At 38.1% G+C, this 13,035-nt stretch overlaps 1 protein-coding gene across 1 annotated transcript in view; it reads right to left on the bottom strand.

Moving 5' to 3' along the window:
• Window positions 1-6: 6 nt before the first annotated feature.
• Window positions 7-13,035, bottom strand: part of LOC110457787 (endoplasmic reticulum aminopeptidase 2-like) — a 35,962-nt gene continuing 22,933 nt past the window's right edge. Inside the window, exons 17-19 of the mRNA XM_021509188.1 lie at window positions 9,360-9,500; window positions 6,561-6,642; window positions 7-4,271 (exon numbers count right to left, since the gene is read on the bottom strand). Of these exons, the coding sequence (XP_021364863.1) occupies window positions 4,110-4,271; window positions 6,561-6,642; window positions 9,360-9,500 (385 nt within the window). The 3' untranslated portion in view covers window positions 7-4,109. The remainder of the gene's footprint in view (window positions 4,272-6,560; window positions 6,643-9,359; window positions 9,501-13,035) is intronic.

Raw genomic sequence — 13,035 nt, 5'->3', positions numbered from 1 at the left:
GGGGGAGGGGGGGTATATAAAGGGAGGTAACAGTTATTTGTAGGAAGTGATATGTGTATCAGTTGATTGAATCATGAGAGAATATCTTTTAGAGATATTATAAAAAATCTGCCAGAGTATCTACTACAATAAGGAATCTGATACATTGTGTACTGAAGTAAAAAATACCTTAAAACACACAAAAAGTATAATTTTAAGTATTTTGCAACTTGACTCTAAACATCTTTATTGATTTTATAAATTTTGTTGTGAATGATCATAAAATGAATAAATATGGCATCTTATAGTTGAGATTAATAAGTCTTACTATGAATACAGTACAACATCTATATATTACCCGGCCCACAGCTTCACCACCATTACATTACCAAATTTACTTCAAGCAGTATAAATATATATGAAACAGTAAAAAAATATATGCAAGGGAGTTCACACCATTAGATGGTTGGGAAAGCTTAAATAAATAAGAGATCCCAGAGGGACCTTGGCATCCACCATTGTACAATCTTCATTAGTTTTTGTCAGTTTGATATTTTCTCTTCTTTTCTCTTATCTGTTTGATCAAGTCATGAAAAAAGTAAATGCACCATTTCATGTATCACTAGTACAGTTCTTTATATGTTGGAGAAGTATATCCAATCATTACAATATCAGAAAGATCTCATTAGTACTTTCTGTGGCAGCCATCTTGTTTTTATGATCACTCTCCATAGTCAACATGCACAGCAACAGACCAGGGGAAACCTACATATCAAAATTTGAGAAAGATTCTTCCAGAACTTCCAGAGAAATAGCAATAATAAACATTCACTGTTAAAATCCAAGATGGCAGCCTTTCGCCCATTTTGTTAACGGATCTCCAGACCAAGGGTAACCTATATATAAATATGAGAAAATAGCGATAACAAGAAGGGTGATTTGAATAGCCCATCATCAGATGATGGTGGTCTAAATTGTCACATTCATTCTTTATTAATTCCTAATTATCTATTTTCAATTAATAATTTGTCATGTTCCACATATTAAAGTGAATCAAGAACTTCCTGGAACCATAAATAACTATTTCTGGTCCTTAATATCAATGTTATAACATAATTTCTTCAATTTAAGGAGAATAATTTAAAGCGATTACAATGAGAAAAAAAGCCATTCAAAACATTTATCAATCTTTAGTTTCATAAAATTTTAGTTTCCATTTTTAAAAAAAAATCTATTCCATTCCCCAACAAAAAACATTTGATGAATTACGTACAATTATTTTCTTTTAATTACTTTGATAGCAATATCAAAAGTAATACTCAACAATGTCATTTTAGATAATCAAAATGTGTAAATACCAAAACTATACAACAAATATATTGTATACTCATGGATTGTACAATAGCAGATCTTCCAAATGTAATGATTAGCGACAGAGCGATTAAGGTCACTTAACACATCAGGATTAAATTGAAGAAATCGGAATATTGTGATTTCTTTGCTTACCCAATAACTTCCTAGACCTTAGTATAGCATCCATCGTTGTTATCCCTGCACATTTCTAATCCTCGACGTTTTCTCTAATTTTAATTCAGTCCTTCAAAACAATTGGCTAAAACTGCATTGATGTAAAACGTTCATTTGATTGAGTATGATTTTGTATTTTTCAAAGTTGGAGAGTTACTTTTTTCGGTGTACAGGCACATTTCACTCGGAATGATTACTTTTTTCAGAAGTATGTCAAGTAAATGGACACTGATGATGATGTGTCGAGTAACCTTAAGCTCAGTACAGTACAACAAAAAATAGGTACATATATAAATGTCAGCCAAACATATACACTTTATAATATTTATTTCTTATTACAGCAACATTAAATGGCAAAGGATGATTTCTAACATAAGTATTTGGTCATGAAAATAAATGAATGAGGATGGAATAAGGACTTAAAAAACTTCAAAATGGGTCTTAAGGTAAATTGGATTTTCATTATGATATATATTTCTTTGTTAAACTTATGTATGTCCCTGTATTCCATAATTTTACCCTGTATACACACTATAGCTCTTACAAAATATCACCCTTCACAAACACATATAACAGATATTATGCTAATAACATCTTCAACATGATATGGCCCCAAAAATGACAAGAGCTCTTTGTCAATATTTGAAATATTCTCTTCAACTGACTCTGATTAGCAATAACATCTTAAGTTCTTTTGAAAAATATTTTTTTTTTTTCAAATTTATAATAACATCAATGATATGGACATTATATCTGCATCCCAATCTGAATTGTGGTTTCGATCCACTGTACCTCATAATCTCACAACTCTGTCTGCACTCTGTTACTACATGCATATCACTAAACACGGTTTTGAATATCAGATTATTAAAATAACGTTTTTTAACAACTTACACATTGACAATATCAAATCATTTCCATCTTTTGTTCTCTACACATTGTTACATATTTACAGGTCAATTTTGTTTATTGCATTCCAACACGTTTGATTGTTTTGACCAGAGATAAACTAGCTGTCTGTTGTTATCTTGTTGACCTTTGCAAGGTCATTTAAGGCCTGTATCAAACACCTAGCTTTACACCTGAAAATATTCCTTTGACTCATTCACCCCTGAAGACACATTTGAACTCTTCCAATTCAAAGGTTTGTATAGTTCATTATGAAATCTCAGGGGTGAATGAGTTCATTATGAAATTTCAGGGGTGAATGAGTTAAGTACATTTGAAAAACCAGTTGTTCTGCGTAAATGAAAAGCCTTTTTATTTTAAATTTAATGGATCATTTTTTTTTTTAAAAGCAATACAGTATAATTGAAGTTAAAAGCATTTCTCTTTGTTAAACTGATGAGAATTGTGTAGTATGTTATTTTGGAGGCGAACTAAATCAGTTGTCAATGAATGTCATAAGTCATAATGTCAAAAATTGAAAGTTTTCCATGTACTTAACTATTAAAATCTTAATGAGGCTAATACCAGTGACGATTAAGTAGTGTTACTATAAATAGTTCACAAAATGTCCAATAAACAATAAATAGTTCACAAAATGTCCAACATACTATAAATAGTTCACAAAATGTTCAACATACCATAAAAAATTCACAACAAGTCCAACACAACATGCTATCATAGCTAAGTATCTTACAGAATATGCTAGTTTTGGTACAGGTTTGGAATGATTTTTTGAAAGATACTTATAAATAGAACTACATAGTGCTCTAAACTCAACATGCATTCACATTCGTATGTAAAATTGACATACAGAAAATTTGTAAAGTAAATTTCAGCACTAGTGACTTAAAGCTGACAGTGCAAGTTAAAAAGCTTTCATGCGAGAATAAAAAAATCAAGTTGCAATTTTCATGCTGCTTTTCAGATGTTCCCCTGTGCAAAATCTCGCAGACAATTTGAGTGAAAAATGGTTTTTTTTAATAAATCTCATACGAATGCTTTTAACCTGCACTGTCTGTTTTAATCTAAAAAAAAAGTTACAAATATGTAAAAGATTTAAAGCCTGCTGATCTCAATCTCTTTATGGCAAAAATATTTTTTTTAATTTTGTGAAATCGATACATGTGTCAATTTCATTTATCAACCAGATCTTACAAACAAGCCACCGTAAATAACTACAGTTAAATGAAAGTGACACAACTGCCCCAACTGTAGCTGATGGTGTTGCCGCCATAACCAAACAACTACCAGAAAAAAATCCACCAATAGTTTTTCATATACACAATAACAACTGAACACATGTTAGCATCTCGAAAATAACAATTGAACACAATTTATACAGACAAATTATTTGTGTCATATTTGACACCAAATTAACCAGTATTTGCTTGGCTTACTAGCCGGAGATGTATATATTATGGTATTACAATTGTTAACACTACAATGCGTTTAAGTGAACGCCATCCTAGTCATACACGAAGTCAACTTCCGGGTGGAACTATGGTTTCCACACACACCAAGTCTTTACAATGAGGCTGTTTTAAATAAACTGTTCCTACTACACAATGTTCCTGTACACATAATTTATAATCTTCAGAAGTAAGTAAAACAAATGTCTAGTATACCTGGTCCCCTCTACACGGATCCCTTGGGGTTTACCTGTTGTCCGGCAGGCTGTTTTTAGGGTTATTTAGCCAGCTAGTCACCATGTCTTCATTGTCCTCCAGCCAATCAATGTTCATCCTTATACTCTCTAGGCTCGCTTCCACAGACATGTTCACAGCCTTAGACTCATGGGATTTGAAGAAGGCAGACACCTATGGATTTAAAACATCCAGGCATTAATCATATGAAAGATTGACAGTTCTCATTTCCAAAATAAAATTTAAACAAGAGGCCCAAGGGCCTTAGCGGTCACCTGAGTTATATCATAGGTACTGGTAGCTTTATTTTATTGTTTAGATGTGATGTGGAAATCAGCATGTAAACTAAGTGAAATACAATACTTGTCATGTCATCAAAGGATAAGAATTTGAAAATATTGGTAAATGTTCCCTTTGGGGCCCCGCCCTAGCCCCTGGGGATGGGGCAGGAATCCTAATTTTCCAAAGTAATACTCTCATTCACCAAAGATGATTCTGACTAAGTTTGAGTAATTTTCTGCTGAAAATGGATAAAATATATACCCAAAAGTGTTATTTCCCTATATAAACTATAGTAAACTTTACCCCCTCCCCAAGGGAGAACGGATAGCTCGGGGGTCCTGAAATTTACAATTTAAGTAAAGCCCCTGATGATCTTTCCTTCCACGTAGAGAAAATCACTGTAGTACCTCTGAGTCTGGAGAAGAAGATTTTTGAAATATTGATTAATTTTCCCTTTGGGGCCCCGCCCTGGCCCCAGGGGTCGGGGTAGGAATCTCAATTTTACAATTTGAAACCATCTACCTCCAAGGATAATTCTCACCAAGTAAAAATAATTTCCTACAGAAAGTTGTCAAAATATACCCAAAAGTGTTATTTCCCTATATAAACTATAGTAAACTTTACCCCCTCCCCAAGGGAGAACGGATAGCTCGGGGGTCCTGAAATTTACAATTTAAGTAAAGCCCCTGATGATCTTTCTTTCCACGTAGAGAAAATCACTGTAGTACCTCTGAGTCTGGAGAAGAAGATTTTTGAAATATTGATTAATTTTCCCTTTGGGGCCCCGCCCTGGCCCCAGGGGTCGGGGTAGGAATCTCAATTTTACAATTTGAAACCATCTACCTCCAAGGATAATTCTCACCAAGTAAAAATAATTTCCTACAGAAAGTTGTCAAAATATACCCAAAAGTGTTATTTCCCTATATAAACTATAGTAAACTTTACCCCCTCCCCAAGGGAGAACGGATAGCTGGGGAGTCCTGAAATTTACAATTTACGTAAAGCCCCTGATGATCTTTCTTTCCATGCAGAGAAAATGACTGTAGTACCTCTGAGTCTGAAGAAGAAGATTTTTTAAAATATTGGTTAATTTTCCCTTTGGGGTCCCGCCCTGGCCCCAGGGGTTGGGCTAGGAATCCCAATTTTACAATTTTGTAGCCTCCTCTACCAAGGATGATTCTGACCAAGTTTGAAAAAAATCCATCCACTGGTTCTTGAGAAGAAGTCGAAAATGTAAAAGTTTACGCACGACGGACGACGACGGACGGAAAGCGATTAGAATAGGTCACTTGAGCAAAGCTCAGGTGACCTAAAAAAATATATAATAATAGAAAAAGAGGTCTGCTAAATAACATCCTATTACCATGTTTACCCAAATAACGTCCTAGCCCACATGATCTAGTCCTTATGCAGGGGTCAAATAAACACTGGATTTACTAACGCATTTTTTCTTACACATGTACATTTTTTTGTATTACAAAACGTATTTCGAAAAAAATGTTCTTCACTTGCATGAGATGTTTAACAATGGCAGTGTTTATTACTGTCTAGTTGGAAATATTCACGGGGGATGTAATTTCTCTACGTACATTCCTAGTCACCAGAGACAGCGTGAGATTATATACCCAGGAAGTATTAAATACCATGGAATATAATCTCCATGAATATATATTTACAAATAAAGAAGAAGAAAAAAGTTTAACCATTGCCAAATAATGAAGATAACGCAAAACTTTTAAGTAGCATTTTCCTTTAATTTCACAATAAAACTTGTAAAATGAATCCCATCACCCAAATCCAAAAGAACACTTGTGAGCACGGTGTTTTCATCTAGCCATGTTGCACGAAATTTTACCCCGGTGAACTAGTTCTGATTCGGCAACTGCGAAATAATAGCCCAACGAAATCAAACAACTATACAGTACTATACATGTAAAATCAAGTGGTTGAAGTCCAGTCCTAGACTCTTATATCATTACCTATATTAGATTTTACTCAAAGACAGAAACTGTGATATACAAAGAGCTCTTTCTAAGAAATTTCTTATTCCTTTTTTGCTAAAACTGTAAATCTAAATAGTAAATCTTAAAAGGGAAAAATTCTCAGGAAATTGTGTTGCAGTATAATGTGCATGAAAAAATAATAAATAAAACCAATATTTTGACAGACTTAATAACATACCTCTTCATAATCGAATTCTGTAGAGAATGATGATGTGGTACTCTTTACAAGGCTGGGCAGGATAAAGGATGCACTGCCAAACCTAGATAGTATAAAAAATACATACAGGTAAAATTCATCATACAAATACAGGTAACCAATGGCATACAGGCACTAGTATTCTATGTCATACAGGTACAGGTAACCTACATCATACAGATACAGGTATCCTATGTCAAACAGGTACTGGTTACCTATGTCATACAGATACAGGTAACCTATGTCATACAGGTACAGGTAACCTACATCATACAGGTACAGGTAACCTATGTCATACAGATACAGGTTACCTATGCCATACAGGTACAGGTAACCTATGTCATACAGATACAGGTAACCTATGTCATACAGATACAGGTAACCTATTTCATACAGATACAGGTAAATTATTTCATACAGATACAGGTAACTTACATCATACAGGTACAGGTTACCTATGTCATACAGATACAGGTAACATATGTCATACAGATACAGGTAACCTATGTCAAACATATACAGGTAACCTTTGTCATACAGGTACTGGTTACCTATGTCATACAGATACAGGTAACCCATGCCATAACAAAATGTAGAGGTAACCTTAGTCATACAGATACAGGTTACCTATGTCATACAGTTACTGGTTACCTATGTCATACAGATACTGGTAACCTATGTCATACAGGTACAGGTAAGCTATGTCATACAGATACAGGTAACCTATGCCATACAGATACAGGTAACCTATGTCATACAGATACAGGTAACCTATGTCATACAGATACAGGTAACCTATGTCATACAGATACAAGTAAGCTATGTCATACAGATACAGGTAACCTATGCCATACAGATACAGGTAACCTATGTCATACAGATACAGGGATACAGGTAACCTATGACATACAGATATAGGTAACCTATGTCATACATATACAGGTAACCTTTGTCATACAGGTGTCATACAGATACAGGTAACATAGACAAACAGATACAGAGTAAGTACTGTTTTTTTATATTTTTTCTCTAAAAGTGTTAAACAAATATAAGGTATGTGAATTGTTTTTGCTTTTCTTTTACAAATGAAATCCCTTACAACTTAACTTAAGGTGGCTCCACACTTTCGCAATTAACCAGCAAAATTCGTTGAAACTTTCATATAATGGTTATGCAACTATGCAGAGTTAATTTTATGAAAATCTAAACATTCCGATAGTTTGGGGAATTTTTTGGAAAAAATACCAAAAAATTGAATTTTCGCCACTTTTAATATTTTCCGTTTTTTTTTTGTGTGTGGCATTGTTCGGAACAATAAAAACAATAAAAAAATGAAAAGAAGCATTTATAATTAATCCTACAAATATTTTATTTATCGCAAAATATGTAACACATGTTACACAAAGTGTTTTTTATTGAATTTGAACGGATAAAAGTGATTATCTACAAGCTAAAAGCAAACAGGACACACAGATCTATACATATAGAGTGGGAAATTGAACAAAATATACACAATGGCTTTATAATTAATTTATTTTACATTTTACAATCACTTTGATCCGGGTGAGAGTTATCTTCCTTGAAAAAAATCGGAACTTTTTGCAGAGGGATGACATTTACACAATGACAGTTGTCTCTGTTTACATATAACAAATGATGGAAATAAATCAAAAATATGATATCAAAATTATCAATTTATTGTTCTTTAATGGAACCAAATTACCCTCAGTCATGTACACTTTGGACATCATTCCACAGTCCGCTAACTCACGGTATATTTATAATTACATGTCAGGTACATATGTGACCAGAGGCTATCGCATGGTATGCCGTTCTCACGTGCCCTCACACATGCATTTCATAGGTATCTTGATATTTTACAAAACATTATTTTCACAGAGTAAGTAGACTACATTTGTAAACACGATTTAATCGACAGAGCGAAACTCCCTCAGCTTATGAACTCGTGTAAGCACGTGATATGCACATATGAGGTTGGTACGTCCGCATTCCATGTGTTTCCTATATGACCTTCTTGAGGTCGTCTGGTCTCATGTCACTGTCTTCCCGTGAGTCTGTTTATGTCAATGAATTGGAAAGCTTTATTCCTGAAGTACGTGTGATTATACATTTCCCGGTAAAATCTCGATATCGGGTGTTGACATATCATCGGCACGCACGTGTACTATTGTTTACCAGGGGCCTGTTCGTTTATGCGGAACAACCGGTTTGACCGTTTATAAATGTAACAATTCCGGGTATAAATCCTGGCGGACCTACAAATGTGTATGCAAGACTTGCAAGGCTTTCTCAATGCTCGCCTGAAAGCAGCATCAGATAACTAGGTTTTTAAACCTTATTTAATAAACGAACAACAGTGGTCCGATCGGTTTGACCGTTTAAACGCAAACGGCCCAGGTGTTACTATAATTTGCACTACGATATTGAATACCCGATACGCAAAACGGAAATGACGACACGGTGTACATGCACATTTCGATCAAGATAATTGAGTCCGAGCTGTACTTTTTCCGGAAGTACGTCACGAAAATGGACGCTGATGACGATGTGTCGAGCCACCTTAATATCATTATTATAGATATTTACAAATATTATGGAGAATTCTTCAACCTGTGGTTATAGACAGCTGTCCGTTATAAACAGTGGTTTCTTAAGGTAAAAGAACAATGCTTCTTTAAACATAAATTAAATTAAATTCCAAATTGCAGATTTAATAACATTAAACACAAACAACATTATCTTTTTATAACTTGTTCTCACCATTTCAGGAAGTTATTCCAATTCTGCTGTACGAATCTCCAGGCTAGAATTTGTCCATTAGTATTGATGGACACTATACCCACAACGGTAGTCAGGTCCTGGTGACGGATGTTCTCTCCCTTAGCAGCTTCCTCTAACAACCTGAAAACATGGATCAGGGCTAGACAATAAGGGTAGCCCCATAGTCTTACACTAGTGACACAGGACTAGACAATAAGGGTAGCCCCAGAGACTAAGTCTAGTGACACAGGGCTAGACAATAAGGGTAGCCCCATAGGCTGAGACTAGCGACACAGGACTGGACAATAACAGTAGCCCTATAGTCTGACACTAGTGACACAGGGCTAGACAATAAGGGTAGCCCCATAGTCGGAGACTAGCGACACAGGACTGGACAATAAGGGTAGCCCCATAGTCTTACACTAGGGGCACAGGACTGGACAATATGGGTAGCCCCATAGTCTTACACTAGTGCCACAGGACTGGACAATAAGGGTAGCCCCACAGTCTTACACTAGTGACACAGGACTGGACAATATGGGTAGCCCCATAGTCTTACACTAGTGGCTCAGGACTGGACAATAAGGGTAGCCCCATAGTCTGACAATAGTGACACAGGGCTAGACAATAAGGGTAGCCCCATAGTCGGAGACTAGCGACACAGGACTGGACAATAAGGGTAGCCCCATAGTCTGACAATAGTGACACAGGACTAGACAATAAGGGTAGCCCCATAGCCTTACACTAGTGGCACAGGACTAGACAATAAGGGTAGCCCCATAGTCTGACACTAGGGACACAGGACTGGACAATAAGGGTAGCCCCATAGTCTGACAATAGTGACACAGGGCTAGACAATAAGGGTAGCCCCATAGCCTTACACTAGTGACACAGGACTAGACAATAAGGGTAGCCCCATAGTCTTACACTAGGGGCACAGGACTGGACAATATGGGTAGCCCCATAGTCTTACACTAGTGACCCAGGACTGGACAATATGGGTAGCCCCACAGTCTTACACTAGTGACACAGGACTGGACAATAAGGGTAGCCCCATAGTCTGACACTAGGGACACAGGACTGGACAATAAGGGTAGCCCCATAGTCTGACAATAGTGACACAGGGCTAGACAATAAGGGTAGCCCCATAGTCCGAGACTAGCGACACAGGACTGGACAATAAGGGTAGCCCCATAGTCTGACAATAGTGACACAGGGCTAGACAATAAGGGTAGCCCCATAGTCCTACACTAGTGACACAGGACTGGACAATATGGGGAGCCCCACAGTCTGACACTAGTGACACAGGACTGGACAATAAGGGTAGCCCCATAGTCTTACACTAGGGGCACAGGACTGGACAATATGGGTAGCCCCATAGTCTTACACTAGTGGCTCAGGACTGGACAATAAGGGTAGCCCCATAGTCTGACACTAGTGACACAGGACTAGACAATAAGGGTAGCCCCATAGCCTTACACTAGTGACACAGGACTAGACAATAAGGGTAGCCCCATAGACTAAGACTAGTGACACAGGGCTAGACAATAAGGGTAGCCCCACAGTCTGACACTAGTGACACAGGGCTAGACAATAAGGGTAGCCTCATAGACTGAGACTAGTGACACAGGGCTAGACAATAAGGGTAGCCCCAAACAGGTACTGGTTACCTATGTCATACAGATACAGGTAACTTACATCATACAGGTACAGGTAACCTACATCATACAGATACAGGTATGATGTAGGTTACCTGTACCTGTATGACATAGGTTACCTGTATCTGTATGAAATAGGTTACCTGTATCTGTAAGACATATGTTACCTGTATCTGTATGAAATAGGTTACCTGTATCTGTAAGACATATGTTACCTGTATCTGTATGAAATAGGTTACCTGTATCTGTAAGACATATGTTACCTGTATCTGTATGACATAGGTAACCAGTACCTGTTTGGGGCTACCCTTATTGTCCAGCCCTGTGTCACTAGTCTTAGTCTATGCGGCTACCCTTATTGTCTAGTCCTTTGTCACTAGTGTCAGACTATGGGGCTATCCTTATTGTCCAGTCCGGTGTCACTAGTGTCAGACTATGGGGCTATCCTTATTGTCTAGCCCTGTGTCACTATTGTCAGACTGTGGGGCTCCCCTTATTGTCCAGTCCTGAGTCGCTAGTCTCAGACTATGGGGATACCCTTATTGTCTAGCCCTGTGTCACTAGTCTTAGTCTATGGGGCTACCCTTATTGTCCAGCCCTGTGTCACTAGTCTTAGTCTATGGGGCTTCCCTTATTGTCTAGTCCTGTGTCACTAGACAATAAGGGTAGCCTCATAGCCTGAGACTAGTGACACAGGGCTAGAAAATAAGGGTAGCCCATAGTCTGACACTAGTGACAAAGGACTAGACAATAAGGGTAGCCTCAAAGACTGAGACTAGTGACACAGGGCTGGACAATAATGGTAGCCCCACAGTCTGACACTAGTGACACAGGACTGGAGAATAAGGGTAGCCCCATAGGCTGAGACTAGTGACACAGGACTGGAGAATAAGGGTAGCCCCATAGCCTGACACTAGTGACACAGGACTGGACAATAATGGTAGCCCCACAGTCTGACACTAGTGACACAGGGCTGGACAATAAGGGTAGCCCCACAGCCTGACACTATTGACACAGGGCTAGACAATAAGGGTAGCCTCATAGCCTGAGACTAGTGACACAGGGCTAGAAAATAAGGGTAGCCTCATAGCCTGAGACTAGTGACACAGGACTGGAGAATAAGGGTAGCCCCATAGTCTAAGACTAGTGACACAGGGCTGGACAATAAGGGTAGCCCCACAGTCTGACACTAGTGACACAGGACGGGACAATAAGGGTAGCCCCATAATCTACACTAGTGACACAGGACTGGACAATAACAGTAGCCCTATAGTCTGACACTAGGGACACAAGGCTAGACAATAAGGGTAGCCCCATAGTCTGAGACTAGCGACTCAGGACTGGACAATAAGGGTAGACCCATAGTCTGAGACTAGCGACTCAGGACTGGACAATAAGGGGAGCCCCATAATCTGACACTAGTGACACAAGGGTAGCCCCATAGTCTGAGACTAGTGACACAGGACTGGAGAATAAGGGTAGCCCCATAGACTAAGACTAGTGACACAGGGCTAGACAATAAGGGTAGCCCCATAGCCTGACACTAGTGACACAGGACTGGAGAATAAGGGTAGCCCCATAGGCTGAGACTAGTGACACAGGACTGGCCAATAAGGGTAGCCCCACAGCCTGACACTATTGACACAGGGCTAGACAATAAGGGTAGCCCATAGTCTGACACTAGTGACACAGGGCTAGACAATAAGGGTAGCTCCATAGACTGAGACTAGTGACACAGGACTAGACAATACGTGTAGCCCCATAGTCTGACACTAGTGACAAAGGACTAGACAATAAGGGTAGCCCCATAATCTGACACTAGTGACACAGGACTGGACAATAAGGGTAGCCCCATAATCTGACACTAGTGACACAGGACTGGACAATACGTGTAGCCCCATAATCTGACACTAGTGACACAGGACTGGACAATACGTGTAGCCCCATAATCTGACACTAGTGACACAGGACTGGACAATACGTGTAGCCCCATAATCTGACACTAGTGACACAGGACT

Source organism: Mizuhopecten yessoensis, unplaced genomic scaffold, assembly GCF_002113885.1.
Source record: "Mizuhopecten yessoensis strain PY_sf001 unplaced genomic scaffold, ASM211388v2 scaffold9309, whole genome shotgun sequence".
NCBI lineage: Eukaryota > Metazoa > Mollusca > Bivalvia > Pectinida > Pectinidae > Mizuhopecten > Mizuhopecten yessoensis.
Note: the sequence above shows the minus strand (reverse complement) of the source record. Positions and strands in the feature narration are given on the sequence as shown.